A 17,271-nucleotide genomic window follows, 5' to 3' on the forward strand; every position below is an offset into this window, starting at 1 on the left:
ATCGTTGCAGATGTTTAAAAACCAATCCAATTTCTAATCTGCAGAAAACTGGACAGCCATCTTATAAGTATCAAAATTCCATTTTCAATAGCTCAGATCGAAATTGTTTCTTCACAAAAGTTGTTCTTTTTCCTCTTGTCCATATTATACTAAAATTTGAGTCAGATCTAATAGTTTGATCCTCTCATAAGGTGCATACACTACTCTTGACACCAAAATTTACGGGAACCGTTTCGACTCTTTCGAAACTTACTGGAGGAGGAACACAAACTCGGACATATTGTTATTGTCACTTCCTGGGTAACTAAAAAGACTTAGAGTTGTGAAAAAAAAAACTAAAATAAAATAAAAAGGATGAAACAAAGGAAGTGGCATACAAAGAAAAAGAAAAGAAGAATAAATGATGGAGACTTAATCATCACCTTTTTTTTTTCTTTCTATTTTTGACATATTTAAATGAATGGTGCTGGTTCAAAGCTATTGTCACAAGCTTTATTTACTTAAAGACAATTTATTTACCATGATTTGAATTACTGTCTATTGCTTTAATTTATTTATTGTACTTACATTTTGTTATAATGAGTATATATGGAACATGGAGTTTCTTGATCCTCATCATATAAAATGATTGGACTTGAAGTTCCATCATATAAAAGATCGGACCTGAAGTTCCTTAATCATCATCATCATAAAAAAAAAAATAAGGCATAAAGTCCCTTGATCCTCAGAATACAATAAGATTGGACATGAAGTTCCCTGATAAGTACCATAGATTTGAAATGCCATAGTGCCACAACTTAATTGTAATAAAGGCCATAAGAGCCTCAGTCCATAGACTTTAAATAAGGACCAAAAGTTCATTGATTCGTATAAATGATGATATAATCCATGTACAATTGAGTACATGCATGAATTCCAAAAATATGAATTAAAGATATTAGGAATAATTATGGACTAGTCCAACCAAAATGCGGATCATTTCAATATTTTATGGTCTTGATGCATCTACTCAATGGTCACATGTTTGCTTATTGTCTACTCGAAATGTAGCATTTGCGATACTCCTTGCTCAAATAATTAAATTACTAGCACAATTCCCAGATTATCCTATTCAACTTGATAATACTGGAGAATTTACTTCTCAAACTTTTTATGATTATTGCAAAACTAGGCATTGATGTTGAATACCATGTTCCTCATGTCCATACTCAAAATAGTTTAGCAGAGGCAATTATTAAGCAGCTAAAATTGATTACCCGTGCTCTTCTCATGAAAATGAAATTACCGGTTTCTACACGAGGACATGTCATTTTACATGATGCATCATTAGTTCAATTGAGAATTGTTGCCAACCATCAATACTCCCCAGTACAAGTCGTATTTGGGCACTAGCCAAACATTACACGTTTACGAGTATTTTGGTTGTGTTGTCTATGTGCCTATTACACTGTCACAATGTACTAAGATGAGGCCTTAGCACAAACTGGGAATTTATGTTAGATTTGATTCACCATCTATCATTCGATAATTGGAACCCTTGAATGGGGACATGTTTACCGCTAGGTTTGCGAATTGTTACTTTGATAAGACAGATTTCCCATCATTAAGGGGATAAAAGACCGTTCCAGAAGAACGATGAGAATTCACTGAGATGTACCCACCTTGTTTTATTTTAATTCACGAAGCAATCAATGTGAAAATGAAGTAAGAATAATTTTTCATCTTCAAAGTATTGCTAATCAAATGCCAGATGCATTTAATGATGCAACGAAAGTGATAAAATCACATAACAGCTGCAAATATGCCTACAAGAATTGATGCCCTTGTTGGACAAAATAATGTGGCAACAAATTATTCATCTGTTGCACGCCTGAAGCGTGGTAGATCCTCAAACTCAAAAGATTCAGTCATTCAAAAGAGGAAGAATATGGCACTACTAAACTATTGCATTCCCGAAGCATAACTATTGCATGTTGGAAGAATGATAGTCGCCGCATGGATACACGTCCTAAAAGGATTGCGTGGACATGGCAATTTTGATGTCTCATGCAGGAAGTGTGATAGATCCCCTTTAAGCATGTGCAACTCTCTATTCCCGTGCTTGATCCCCTTTAATTTATTGTCTAAGGCTTGCCACCTCAGCCATTAATGATTAAACTTGGCGAGTTCGAGCAAATAGACGTTGACCCATATTGGGTACAGAGCTCGCACACTGAATACTGAAAGCCAGAGAGTCTTAAATAGCTAATTCATCTGATTGTTTTGAAAGTATCCTTTTATCATTGCCTAGCTAACGGCTCTATCATTCTTCATCATAGAGTCCCCAACCGTAAGAGGACCGTTAGAGGAAGATGGTTGCCAGAAATTATTTTGAGAAAGCATATCTGCATCTTCCGTAACATTGAAATCAAAATAATGGTAAGATGGACAAGCCATTTTTAGAAATGATGAAAGAAAATGAGGTCGGATAAAGAGAAATCTCAGAGGCAATTTTCACAAGAAGGCAACTTTCTGAGAGTGTTTTTTAGATATAATTGATGCCTTTGAAGAAGCAATGTATACCCATCTTCTAATTTCAAAAGTATTGCATCAACACGCATCATTCTAAAGAATTTGAAATCAGGGGGAGCATCCACAAACAGATCAAGATTTTAACAAGGCAATTGTTGTTGATATATTGGCATCTAGGGAGAGTGTTATGAAATTCTAATTGTGGATGCTACATATGGATGCGTAAACATGCCACCCAAAGTGGATGTTTTAGGTGAAATAGTAAGTGTGGTGTCCTTTATGTAGTAAGTGTGGCATATTTTGATTTGACATTTTACCTATTCATTTGTCTATATAATGAAGGCCAAAGCATGACAAAAAAACATCAATAAGATGAAGTTATGGAGGCAAGGAAAGAGAGGAAGAAGAGGGAAAGAATAGGGAGAGAATAAGGAGAGTTATCTTTGTACTCCTATTATTCCAGATAATAAAGAAAGTACTACTGCTGCTCCAAAGACGTACTTCAGTTGCACTGATTATTGAGGAACCTCGTAAATATTGTGTCGTATTTCATTTATTCCACACATAGCGTTGATTTCACAACACTCCTTTTCATGTATTTTTTTATCCTTTTTTCTTCTATTATGAGGGGTTAGGTTTATGTTCCTCTTGACTAGGTGTGTACAATTTTTTCAATATCAATAAAATTCTTCTCATACCATCGAGGTTTAGAAAAAAATATACAAATCAAAATTCCGGACAATGAATCTTTAAAAATTATTTTCTGACGGATCAAATAAAGGGAGATAAGAGGAACAAGACCATCACCTTTTTAAGCTCTACCTTGACCTTCAGTAAGGTTGTTTACCCAAACGATCTCTCTACACCTTCTAAACAAGATGAGTGATGAAATTGACAGAGAAGCGATAAGCAAGCACACTCTAGTTAGAGGCCAATTTTGATGTTAGGGATGAGAAATCTAATATCTCCTCTCTTGCGAAAATACTTTCTTAGAAGTCCCTTTAAAAACTCACTTTTGAAAACTCTCTATTTTTTTTTTGTTTTTTAATAAAAGTGCACACTTGAACCAGCACACCCAAAGTGCGTAAATATTTATAAAGGTTTGTGTCACAACACAAAGCCTAGAAAATATCTTCTCAAAATCTAGTCATATAATATATTTGGGCCTTATTTCAGTCAGCATGTTGGAGGCACCCAAGTCCTCAGCATGTTCGAAGCATCTTACTTGAATGGTTATAATTATGTCATGTCAACATCTTTTATTGATTTTTTTATATAGAAATAATAAGACAGAAAACAAAGTGTGAGAGGAGGGGAGGAAATGAGGTTCAAATGGTGTTGAAGGATCAGGAGGCTGAATTAAGCAACAAAAAGCTCGTGTTGCTTGCGAGACAAGTTTTGAAAGAATAAGGGTTTGAGCAGCACCCTTTTCTCTACTGCAATGATGAGAATGTTGATGCTACTGTCTTGTGGCAATCTCAGACTAACTCAAGCCTATGAAACATATACTGGCTATGATCTGAGTTTTCAAAAAAATAAAGTATATTATTTATTTTTTCGTTGTACAAATAAAGAAGGCACTGAAATTGCTGCTTTCTAGTGGCAACTACAAAGCTCAAGTTTATCAAAATCGTCTGTAAATCTGTTGTTTCTTGTTCATCTCAATTCGGCATCTATCGAGTTCTTCAGTTGAATAAATTTTGTATTCGTTACGTCAACATTAAAGAACAATCACAGAGCTTCTTCCATTTAATATTCAAGAAAAAAATGTAGCTATACAAAAGTAAAATGAAAAATGTATCCAAAGCCAAGCAAAATTACACAAAATGTATGAAACCAAAAACAAAAAACACGACAAAAAGAGAGGACAAATTTTGTCTCTCTAACTTTAACTGTAATATTGTACACTCAACTATCTATTTAACATTTTGAAGTTACAGTGAAATTTCTTATCTCCTTTGGAAGTTAAGGTACTTGATGCCGTAGGCAAAGACGAAGAAGAAGAGGAGGACCCAACCAAGATGAGCGATGACAACAGGGATCAGAAAATCGTAGTCAAAACCTAAGTAGCTCTTGAGGAATACATCAATTCTTTGTTGTTCTTGAATTGGACTACTGACCTCGGTCTTCATGTCACCAACTTGAGATGTGAAGATACCGTAAATTGTCCAGGCAACGGGTGAACCCCAGTAGTACCACCTCCACCAGATAGGAATTAGCTGCGGTATTAAGATTTATATTAGGTATACAACAGTAATAGAGATGATCTGTAACAAGGTAAATAGCGTTTAAAAGAACTCGAAATGAGAAGAACAATCGAGTTTGAAATGACGTACCGGCCTAGGAATGAGGAAGCCTGAGAACAAGTTCCAGAAACTCAAGAAGAATGACATAACAATTGCAGCAATTTGATGGCCAGGAGTCAGGGCAACAACCATCATTCCGTACATAGAGAAGTAGGTGAAGCACATGAAGATGAAGTAGTAGAAGTACAAAAACTTCTCCACCTTGAAAGTGTATCCGATCATGAAAAACAGAAGGCAGGAATAGATGAAGGTTTGGATTGCAACGTAAATTGTCTCAATAGCCACCTACAACACACCAATTTACAATATATATCAATAACAAAGATACGAAATTCTAATGATTGCACAAAATCAAGCACATAATAAACATGCATGGCTTTCAATAACTTACCTGAGCAAATGCATAAGGCAACTCTGAATACATTCCAGCTGCTCTTTCACGATAGAAAACTGTTCGTTCAACCGCAACCACAGATTGCACAGCAGATGCATTGCTAGCTCCAAGGAAAAGGACAGCAGAATAGGTAGCTCCCAAAAGATTGATCAAGTCTTGTTGTTTGTGTCTGTTCACAAGAATATATAAAGTTAAACATTGTATAAGTAGCAATGTTTGGAGAAAACATGCAACTGAATCATATTTCAAAGAAAAATGTGTGAGAAAGATCAAGCTGATAATAAAGTTCTTGAACTTACATCTTGTCTCCTTTGCCCCAGAAGATAACACCAAATAATACTCCGATGCAGATTGTCATGAAAAACCTAATGGCATTGTATCGTGAGTTTCTCCAGTACGACCAATGTTGTTTCCAGAAGCATGCCTTGCATTGTGTTACAAAGCTTTGGGAGTATTGGGTAGGGAAATAAAGATCGTTGGAGCCTGGTTCTGGCATGCTTAGTTCCTTGATAAGTTCTTGATTTCTCCTGAACAAACGAAACAAAAGGGAAGAAAAAAAAAAATTAGTCCACACAGACAAGTGGATAACAACGATAGAAATGAAGAGAAAACACAGCTGCATGCAACTTACCTATATTGATGAGAGTTCGCAAATATTTCTGCAAAGTCCACATCATTTTGAGCCTCAACAGCAGCCGAGCTGACCTCCAACATCCAGGTAGCTGGATTGTAACCCTCTTTGATCTTTGCAACCCCTGGAATAGCCTGCAAGATATTTTGTATTAGTCAAACAATTAATCTCGCAGAGTAAAATGCATTTTGGATTACAGGAAATTGACCGGAGTGATTCAAGTAGAACTTACCTCAAAGTATTCAACAAGTTTGTGAGACTGGCGACCTAGAGGACCGGCATAAATCACCTGCCCTCCTCTTTTCATCAAGAAAAGCTGCAAGGCAAAATGAAATCAAGGTGAAATACCGTAAGAGAAATAATGAAAAATTATACTGGTCACAGATTGAAAAATCAGTTCATACCTCATCAAAAGCTTCAAAAATGTCAATGCTAGGCTGGTGAATTGTGCAAACAACAGTTCGTCCTGTATCCACGGTGTTTCTTACAGTACGCATAACAATGGCGGCTGCTCTAGCATCAAGACCTGAGGTCGGCTCATCCATGAAGATGATGGAAGGGTTGGCAACCAATTCTACAGCAATAGTGAGCCTCTTTCTCTGTTCAGTTGAAAGTCCATCAACTCCCGGAAGTCCAACTAAAGCATTTCTCAATGGGTTAAGCTCAACTAAATCCATAACCTCACCAACAAACATCTGCAGAGTGGAAAGAAAATAGATAAATGAGACTCAGCATATATTTATGGGAATGGAACAATTTATGAAGAGAATAAATGCTAGAGTTGCTAAAAGTATTTATCAATGGAAAATCAGGAAAATACCTTTCGTGTTTCGGTCTTGACATCTTTAGCAAGACGCAGCCAGGCAGAGTATAGGAGAGACTCATATACAGTAACAAATGGTGAATGAATATCAGTTTGTTCACAGTAACCGCTGACTCGAGCAAATGTGGCTTGGTTCTTTGGGTAACCAGAGATGGTAATACTTCCTTCAATGTACCCGCCGGTCTTTCTTCCAGCTAAGACATCCATCAAGGTTGTCTTTCCAGCACCGCTGACACCAACTAATGCAGTCAAAACACCAGGCCTAAATGCACCACTGACATCTCGTAGAAGTTGGAGTCGGGTCTCTTCAATCCCTTGGCTCTTCATTTCCTGGTAAAGACACAAAGAAAGTTAGCCTAAACAAAATGACTTTGGAAAATGATTAAATTCTGGCTTTGCTTGTTTAGAACTTCAAACTTCGGAGGAAAAGAAGTACTTACGGCAGGCATATCCACATAGTAATTCACATGGTTGAAAGCGAGTGAGAGGGGCTGGAAGGGTAAAACCATTCCTCGTTTGGCTTGATTATTTCCTTGAGAATTTCTTACTTGCATATCAATACCTGTTATTGATCATTATTTATTAGATGAAGAGAATAATTTGATAGCGAGGCTACTTTTCGAGATGTAAAGCATGTGCCATCTTTTAGAAACAAACATCCAGGTTAGGATCCACAAGAAATAATATTTTTACCTTCTGGGTTGGATCGTCGCTTCTTATTCCCTTCAGAGTCTTCATCATTCTCAATTAGAGTTTTAGTTTCACTTAGAGCTGAAATTGAGATAATAATAAAACAGATAATCAGCACTTGAGCCATTTCGGTATCAATACCTCATGACAGTAGAAAATTATTAACTTACGATCTAAGTAGGTCAGTGCAGCAATAAAAAGAAGATTGAAGAGAACAGTAAATCCGAAGAGCGCGCCAATACAAGTCCAATACCATGTCTCCGTAGTAAACAGTCCTCTTTCTCTCAGAAGTACCTTTCCAACTGTGTTTTCAGAGGCACCGACGACAGGCTGTGCAAAGGGATTAAAACTTTCATTAAGCTCAACCAGTTCGATTTAGATATGAAACTGTTATAATTATTATTAAGATATAGTGAGAATTATATATACGCTTCAGTGAACTTACTTGACCCCATCTTTTATCAAGAAACTCATTGATAGCAATTGCATTTTGCCCATACATCATAGGTGAAACATAGTAGCCCCATATCATCCATGACTTGATGTCATCTGCACAATGAGATGGGACATGTGAACATTTGATAACACGTGGAAGGGGTATCAGTCATCAATGCAATTATTTAGAAATCTGTACGGTGCTGGTATCAAATTTGTAAATGTCCTAGCTTACTTCGACAATGAAATGAGAAGGATTTCTAACCTTTAGCGACGACAAAACCTCCAAGGACAAACACCAGTAGCAATGTAAAGGAACCAATTGTACTCGCAACAACCTCTGTTCTTCCAAGGGCAGCAATAAAACGGAAAAGGGAAAGTGCCACCTGATGTACACCGAAGAAAGCCAAAAACTGTTTGAAGAACCTGAACACATATGCATAAGTCAGATTGAAGAATAACCCGATTGCATATCTTTCGTAATTTATTTAGCAGCACAAAAATAAGGCTTTCGAGAATGATATGACTGATAAGATTGAAGCTTACCTACTGGCCGCAGGTGCAAACCCGATTGTGTAGTATGTTAAAACAATCCATATCCCAGATTCCATCAGTGAAATGGGGATTCTGGTTAGTGAAATGGGCAAGCCAAAAGCCCATCCAGGATAAAACAACGCATCCCTTTGTTTAAAGAACACAGGAATCCTGAAAACTGTCATTGCAAGCTCTGCCATTCCGTTAAACATGACGTTAATGAGACTGAAAAACAGTGCTCCCCAGAATTTTGCCGAATCTTCTGCTTTTCCAGCTTTCATTTCTGTTCTTAAGAATACCGTCAGAGCAATTGTAGCCATGATTGTTATCTGCGTAGTTTTGAATATGTACACAAAAGAGTTACGCTTCATCAGCAACCATTCCCTTGCAAAACATGCCTTGAAGAGCTCCATATTGGATATTCCATACTTATCCGTCACTAGAGCAGCAGGATGGACTGATCTTTTATCGTAAGGAACTCTTAGTTCTTCCACAAGACGTTGGCCAACATGAAAAGTGGGGAAAGCTCGAACGAAATCAGATACTGAAACATATCTGTAAGGTTGGTTCTTCTTAAACCAGTATTGCTCTTGGTCCTTCTTTGATGTCACTTCTTGCAAGAAGTCTGCAACACCTTTTCTGTCAGGGCATCTGAAGCCTATAAATTCGAAGAACTCAAGCACATTCTCGCGTGGACCGTGGTACACAATCTGACCCTCAGAAAGAAGCATAACGTCATCAAACAGATCATACGTCTCAGGTGCAGGCTGCAAGAGAGAGATCACCATTGACACTTCCATAATATGAACCATCTGCTTCATGAACTTGACAATCTGAAAGGTTGTGGAACTATCCAGCCCCGTTGATATTTCATCCATGAAAAATGCTTTCGCAGGTCCAACCAACATTTCTCCTGCATACACAATAGACATTGCGGATTAGAATACCAGGTAATAGTTTTGTATCTTAACTATCATTCCTGTCATGCGAAGCAAGACTAACAACAGTTTCTTAAAAGTAAAAGTGCCAGTTGACAGAAACCAGATTGGTGCCTAAGTTTATACAAAATATTAGAAACATTAAACGTGCAAAAATGACACTGTCGTTATCTTAAACATGTCCAAACACAAATAGAAAGCGTAATATCGTGGAATAACTCAAATGACATCAGTAACATACCAGTAGTTACACGTTTCTTCTGTCCACCGGATATACCCCTTCTCATGTCATCACCCACCATAATGTCAGCACAGATATCAAGTCCAAGTATCTGTCAGAAAAATTAAAAGACGTTAGCCTTGTACGATAAGAATGATAGAACAAGAATACAATCTTATGATTGAATCAACAAACCTTGAGAACGTAATCTGTGATCAAACTAGTTTCCTGGCCAACCATAGATGTAGCTTTCATGAATGCATCAATTTCAGGATCCGGTTTGATACCTGAATCTTTCTCCCGTCTAGACAACTCTACCAGCAAATCATACCTGGTTCCAACTCCCAGGCAACGTCCAGAGAAATCCAATGTTTCACGAACTGTCATCTCACCATAATGAAGATCATGTTGGCTAATATAAGCGGAAGTTCTCTGAGGCACAAATTCATGGAATTCATGGCCACAATAGGTCACGTTCCCAGTTACCTGTTTATAACACAATTTGTCAGTACATTCGAAAATGTATACATGTACCCCGCATTAATCAATTGGATAACTCTGGTCAAATGTAAGGAGATAGAGAAGATGACAAACCCTTAGATCCTTATCGAGTTTGCCAGCAAGTGCTTTTAGCAGTGTTGTTTTTCCTGACGACGGAGGTCCAAGAAGCAGCGTCATCCTGTAAAACAAAACAATAAGCTTAGAAATGAAATTTTAAAACAAAACTACTTCACCTGAGAAGCATACCAAAAGAATAGCTTCCGTCTTCTTCTGACAGGAACATGAGTTTGTTTTTTATGATTGACTAGTTTTTCTTTCATTGATGAAATAAAACTTACACCGGTCCAGTAAAGATTTTAGATATGCATAACATGAGCGTACCTTGACGGTTTAATAACACCGCTCACATCTTGGAGTATCTTGACAACTCTTTTCTTCGATTGTGAGAGTCCAATCAATCCAGCTAGTCCCTGTTCGCAAGTATACAAATTTAGAAATCTAAGATCCGCTAGCAAAGCGTTATACTAAGAAGTAAGGTTCGGTATTAAAAGACTTTGAGACAATACCTCAAGCTGGTTCAAGGTGGAATTGAGCAGAGTTGGAAGTGCTCTGGTACCAACATATGCATCTCCCTCAATTGATATGTTCTGGAATCTAACCTCAACCTTAGGAACCTCAATGCCAACCCTGTTTCCAAATTCAAGAAACACATTTACAAAAATAATCCATGGATAACGAGTCTCATGGATAACGAGTTTGATATCAATTTACTCCCCCACCCCTTATCTAAATATATTGTTGTATCAAAATAATATAAGTTTCAGATCGAAACCATAGTTCTTTTCCTTTTCCCCAAAATTTAAATCCAACTTTTTTTTTCCTATTGATTTTCTCATCAACCAAACAAACTACACAGAACACAAACCTGTCATTTCTGGCTCTGAGCCTCTGCAAGAACCTTTCATTGTCATCCTCCACAACCTTAAGTATGCTCTCCATCAACTGCTTCTTGTCTTGCGCCCCAAGATTCGCGACGTCGACTTCTTCAGTTACAAACCTCCCATTGCTCATGGCCTGCCTCAGCATCCCCCTCCTCATCCTATCATATGTGGGCAACCTTTCTATGGCCGCCCACTTGAGCTCCTCCTCCTCATCCACCGCCTGCTGCCGCCCGCTCCGCTGGAACACGTCCGGCGCGTTCCACATTTCCCGAACACTAGTCGACCGCCAGCTCCGCCGGCTGCTCGACTGCCTGGCCAGACTCGACTGCCTGGCCAGATCATCTCCGGCTAACGCCGCCGCCATTTTTTTAACTCCCGGAAACGACCAAATCACTCGAAACTCGAGATTTCAATGATTGGGTTTGACAAACACAACCAAGTCAGACGAACCCAGTTTCAGAAAACCGATTGAACTCCTATGTTCAAAGTTGCTTGGACTGACCAAGTTGAAAATTTGATGATCAATAAACGAATGGATTTTTGTTTTTATTCTTTGTCTTGTCAAAACTCTTCACACTTTGCTTCTTGGTTTTTGGTGAAGTTTGAAAAAATGCGGAGAGAGAGAGAGACAGAGAGAGAGAGAGAAAAAAAGAGATAATTCTGCCATTGGAAGTAGGTCAGCATTATATAGACTAGCAAAGTCGCAGCAGGACAAATAAGAAGAGAGAGAGAGAGAGAGAGAGAGAGAGAGAGAGTCGTCCCTCTCCAACTGTATTTTGTCTTACATTAATTTTTAATTGATAATATTATTATTTTAATTTCTTGTGATGGTTGAGGATGGATGCTTAGTCAAAACTCGGACGAATTCCATCGGTTCATGCCGTTGTTGGGTTCGGCAAATGTGCGGAGGCACAGATATGACCAACTCCACCATCCCATGCTTCGCGCCTACGATATGTTATTGTAGGATGGGTCTGGTTGTCTGTACTAAAAAATTTCAAACCTATACCGCACTAGACACAAAAGGGTGATATTCGAGAGTGACGTGGTATAAAAATTCAACAAATACGCACTTAACACAGAGGGGTGTGATCTGAGAGGTATTTACAAATGGTCACGGCTACTACAATTTGTTTTTTTAGTACATCGATATTTTTATACTAAGAGAAGAGGGAGTTCGGTAAAGCCATACAATAGATAGTCTAATTTGGTATCGAATTCGCTATCCACGAGATTCGAACCTAAGACATTTCACTTCCAAGTGAAGAGAAATATCATCAGACTATAGTACTGAGAGGCAATCGGCTACTACACTTAAACACTCTTTTTACCATCATCTTGTTAATAATACAATATTATATGAAGAAAAACATATATATAAATTATAATTGACACAAAACGCTATAACTATGCATGTCATATCATATAAGTCTTTCTCCTTAACCCAAAAAAAGAGTCTCTCTTCCTATAGTGAGGGTGTTTGGTCCTTGCGTAGGGCTACATTATACCAGAGGGTGTGAAGTCTATGTTCCAGCGACCGTAAATTTTGACATCGGAAAACTGCTGTATTTTGCTGACAAATTCTAGGCAGTGTTGTACTCGATAATTAACATTTCTTTGAGGAAAAAATAAATTAATACAATAAATGCTCATTCCTGTCTGTAATTTATTTTATAACATGAAACGCTATTTCTTGTCTTGGTGGGAAAATGTTAGGATATTGGATCCACGCGATTAACGATTACTGAGCTCGTGAGAATATTCTGTTAGGTTACTGTCAACGGTGACCTTCCCCTTAATCATTGGAAGACAGCGCAGAGGGTACCCAGTCACCATAATTTGTGTGGAAGTTGGCAAGCATTCTCAATTCTGTATGTGATATATAATAATGAGATTACTACGTGATTAGTAACGAAAATATCTTAATTACCATCCTTATAATAAAATAGTTAGTGAAGTTCATCTCATCGTACTGTACAGTTGTTCGTAGGTGATTATTGCCCGCGTTTCGTGTTCAAATCTTTTTTTTTTTTCAAATTTTTTTATATAACTTAAAATATTTATATCATTTAAAAAATAAACTTGAATCATTGAAGTTTAATATCGAGTATGACCCACAATTTTTCTCCATGTTTAATATATATATACCTAGAGTTTTAGGACTCAAGTCCAAGATTTAGATCAACTGTTCAAGGGATTGAGTCCAAGACCTAGGTTAACCACTCCAACTTTGAGGTTCACGTTTGGAGCATAGGAGATCCGGATATGGCATCAAGTAAAGGTTTAATGCTTTGGGGTTCAATAAGTTTGAAGGACAATAATCAAGATACCATTTAGGCTTTAAAAAGGTATAAGGGTTCGCTCACCTGCAAGAGCTCCAGGCGACCCTTCCTTCAAATGCTTCAACGACCTTTATTTAACCGGCATTAGAGCATCTTGAAATGCTCTTTTGAAGAAACTCTTAGCTGTGAATTGGATGATGGAAGACTGTTTTATCGCCTAAATTCATCAACTTAAGAAGCGGTAGAGAAAATATCATGCAACTAGAGTTATATCTCATTGCTTCTACTATACTCATCAAGAACTATGTCATTCCCTCCTACACATTGACGAGCCAGTACGAAGTCGAACTGCATAGTGTATGCGTACTGACTTTTATACTACTAGTTACTCTTGTCACCTTTTGTTTCACCTATTCTTTCTTTACTTGCTAGCCTTTTACCAAATGACCTTGTGATTCTAATTTCTGTTTGTTATAACCAAGATATAAAATATCGATGATATCGGAAATATCGGTAGTCCAAAAACACAGAAATTTCGATGGAAATATCGGGATATTATCGATATCGATAAAAATTGAATAAAAACCACGGAAATTGTAAGAAAAACTTGGAAATTTTTATTGAAACTTTGCAAGATGTTTATTTAGTCAATTATCTATTAGTTTATCACAAAAAATTGGAAGGAAATGCATTGCATGATAGATATAACTGATGTAAGTTGATTATATAGCGAGCTGACAAACATTGTGAGTGTAGAAAATATGTAGTAATTAATGAAATAAGTTTAAACACACCATAATCGTTTATATATAATGAATTAGTACAATATTTTACACTTTATACATTGTATGGTAAGATACATGAGTGACTTAGCAAGGTCTAAAATATCGATGATATCGGAAATATCGGTAGTCCAAAAACACGGAAATTTCGATGGAAATATCAGGATATTATGGATATTTTAGACCATGGTTATAACATTATATACACACACACACACACACACACACACACACATATATTGTTATAAACTTGTTATTTAAGTGTGTGTAAATCCTAGATTAGATTTTATTCTAGTTATTCTTTCCTATTAGGACTTGTATTTCTTGGAGGAGAAGGATTTCTTCTCTCCCTTATTACTATAAATAAAGGCACTGCGTAGGGGAATAACACATCATCTACACAACCCTACAAATAAATCTCTCTCTCTATATTTTCTCTGTGCCGTCGGCCCCCTCTTCCTTGTCAGTTAAATATAGGCCATAACACATTATCAGGATGCTCCTACTGCTGCACTTAGGAATCTGATGTGAAAGTTTTCTACATCAAATCAGTTCATCAATATCATCACACAATCAAGTTCTTTCAAAACAACGGTTTTTATCTCGATATTTTTGCAGCCCTGATAGGATGAATATTCAGCATAATGCATGACCCAACTTTACGTTTTCGAATTTTAGATTATACATAAATTGTGTATTCATTATATCCATAATTGTCGAATTATGTGAATTGATATTTGCCATGAATTGCATCAAATATATGTTCATTCATTAAATTATTTAATTAAATATGCATTGAATTATTTGGAAAAAAAAAAAATCGTAAATTTTTAGGGTTCTTTGAACCCATTACTTGAGCCTACACCAGAGCTAAAAGCTCCATGCCTTTGGAACCCAGACCCACGACGTCATTTCAACGTTGTCCACCTGCCAAACTCCGATGCCCTTCATGATGTCCCACGCATGGCCTACAGCCATCCCTTGCCATCCCTGACAACCTGCAATCGTTACTGACTTTAATTTTGGCTAAGATTCGAAAACCCCAAATTCGAATTCTGAGGGTTTTTGGTTTATAAACATCAAGATTTCACCTTTTTTTTTTCTCCGTCACACCATTGAATTCCATGTCAAACCCTTGACTCGTATCGAGTTATTTTGACGAGAACATGGCCTTATGAAGCACGTGACGCCGGCCTTTGTCCCCGGTGACCACACACAACGATGCTAGGTTGTTCTTTTCACTGAAACCCAAGCCCAATTGGGTTGGCCTTCTCGACCTGCAATGGAAATTTGTTCAAATTGGGCTCGCCTGATGCAGCCAAAGTCCATAGCTCGACCCAAAGCGTGACACCAGCACTTAGGGCTATGGTGTCCTTGCAGCCATGATGCACGGGATCCCAGCCCTGTGCTGGTGTATCAGTGTTCCGCATGCACACGATTCCAGCCTGCAGCCGGTGTATCGGTGCACCTGCATTGCGCTACATCTGATTAATGCCCATCTGGGCCTTTGTTTTTTGACTTGGTTCTTGCAACCTGTTTTCTGTTACTGGGCTTGCAGCCTAAATTCTATTTGGGGCCTGATCAGCCCTTGTCTATTTAAGCCCAAGTTTTGGGCCTATACCATGATACAAACTTGCTCAGCCTACCCGTGGGCTTTGGTCCATGTTTTTTGGGCCCCGAGCTTAACAATTTGAGTTTTTTAATTTTTTCACCCATACTTTAAATTTGGCCCGAAGTCCAAATAATTAATTCAATTATAATTCTAGACCTAAAGTTCTATTGCATATTTTTGTATATATATTTGTGTTTGTCTACAGGAACATATGAACTTGAAATTCATAATTATTTCGAAACCTGAAGTTTCTAGAAACATGCCTTATTTGAAAACCTGAAGTTTTCCTTAAATACATCACCCATGAAAACTCGAAGTTTTGTCATGCAAATTTAAACAAATACATGTCTATTAGAACCTGAATGTTCTACTCCTATGTGAATGGATTGATTTTTTTTCTCAATTACACTAACCACATCTTGTCCATTTATTTTGTGATAGGAACATGTCGAATTTGAACAAACTCGACTTCACCGCTTTAGAGGTCTCTGGAAGAAACTACCTCAAGTGGGTCCAAGATGTGAAGCTCCACCTCACCGGAAAGCATTTATGTCCCGCCATTGAAGATGAAATGGACAACCCGGTTGGCAAAGCTAAGAAAGCCATTGCCATGATCTTCATCTAAAAATATATTCATAATGCATTACAAACCGAGTACCTTGCTGGGGAGGATCCACGAGCACTATAGGTTGCTTTGGCTGATCGCTTTGATCACCAAAATGACATCTTCTTGCCTGAAACAAGACATGGCTGGCAGTATTTATGCTTCGAAGACTTTAAGTCTATGAATGAATATAATTCTGAAGTTTGTCGAATCCGAACACTTCTCAAGTTATGTAACGAGACCTTGACAAAAAATGATCTCTTGAAGAAGACCTATTCGACCTTTTCTGCTACTAATATTGTCTCATAGCAATAATATAAGGCTTAGAAATTCCCTAAGTTTTCGAATTTGATATCTGTTTTACTTCTCGCTGAAAAGCAGAATCAATTGTTGATGAAAAATCATCAAGCTCGACCTACTAGGCAACTGTTGTGCCTGAAGCACATTATAGCACAACAAATGCTCAAAACACCAAAATATGCGTGGTAGGGGTGGTTTTATGGGAGGAAACAAAACCTAGAAACGCCTTAACCTCGCTCCCAGGACCCCAAACTTCAAGAATAAGGGTAAAGCACTTGAAACCATGAATGTGAACATGTGTTATTGTTGTGGTTGAAATGACCATTGGTCCCGTGTTTTCCGAGCTCCCCATAAGTTTGTAACTGAATATCATTCTAGTCGTAAGAAGTTTGAATCAAACTTTGTGCAAGTGGATGAACTGGAGAGTACCAAGATGAAGGTTTCTGACTTTTAGGAGGATACCACCCTTATGGAAGATTAGAATCTTATACATAAACTATTTTCTAGTTGAAATTTATACAATGGGGCCGAATTGCACCTAATGGCCGACCCCCCCCTTGTTTTTTGGTTTAATTTTGAACAAGTTTTCTTTATGTTTGGATTATTTGTTGGTGATTTGTTTTTGGATATTAAGTTTTAATTAATTACCATCCTTGAATACTTAAATTATTTTGAATGGATATTTGTTTTTAGAACTTTTATGCATGTGACTGATTCAAATTAATTTTTATTTCTAGGTATGACTAGTGGGAAAGTTAGTTGTCTGG

General features: G+C 37.5%; 1 protein-coding gene across 1 annotated transcript; it reads right to left on the reverse strand.

Moving 5' to 3' along the window:
* Positions 1-4,231: 4,231 nt before the first annotated feature.
* Positions 4,232-11,583, reverse strand: LOC103433581 (pleiotropic drug resistance protein 2-like). The gene is made up of 20 exons (XM_008371846.4): positions 10,909-11,583; positions 10,550-10,670; positions 10,365-10,453; positions 10,077-10,161; positions 9,678-9,968; positions 9,504-9,594; positions 8,337-9,237; positions 8,056-8,216; positions 7,801-7,904; positions 7,526-7,685; positions 7,359-7,436; positions 7,106-7,227; positions 6,663-6,995; positions 6,247-6,537; positions 6,075-6,158; positions 5,843-5,976; positions 5,511-5,738; positions 5,209-5,380; positions 4,848-5,102; positions 4,232-4,730 (listed from the first exon to the last, which is right to left on the reverse strand). The coding sequence occupies exons 1-20, from the start codon at positions 11,286-11,288 to the stop codon at positions 4,461-4,463; spliced, it is 4,350 nt and encodes a 1,449-aa protein (XP_008370068.1). The 5' UTR covers positions 11,289-11,583; the 3' UTR covers positions 4,232-4,460.
* Between the last annotated feature and the right edge of the window lie 5,688 nt (positions 11,584-17,271).

This window comes from Malus domestica, chromosome 11, assembly GCF_042453785.1.
Source record: "Malus domestica chromosome 11, GDT2T_hap1".
NCBI classification, from domain to species: Eukaryota; Viridiplantae; Streptophyta; class Magnoliopsida; order Rosales; family Rosaceae; genus Malus; species Malus domestica.

Bases quoted from the DNA above. Each gene is read 5' to 3' on its own strand.
- LOC103433581 (XM_008371846.4), bottom strand. From the start codon at position 11,288: ATGGCGGCGGCGTTAGCCGGAGATGATCTGGCCAGGCAGTCGAGTCTG. The intron at 9,969-10,076 runs GTTTGTCATCTT...TGTTATAAACAG, and splicing joins AACTCGATAAGGATCTAAGG to GTAACTGGGAACGTGACCTA. The intron at 8,217-8,336 runs GTAAGCTTCAAT...ATATGTGTTCAG, and splicing joins TTTGCACCTGCGGCCAGTAG to GTTCTTCAAACAGTTTTTGG.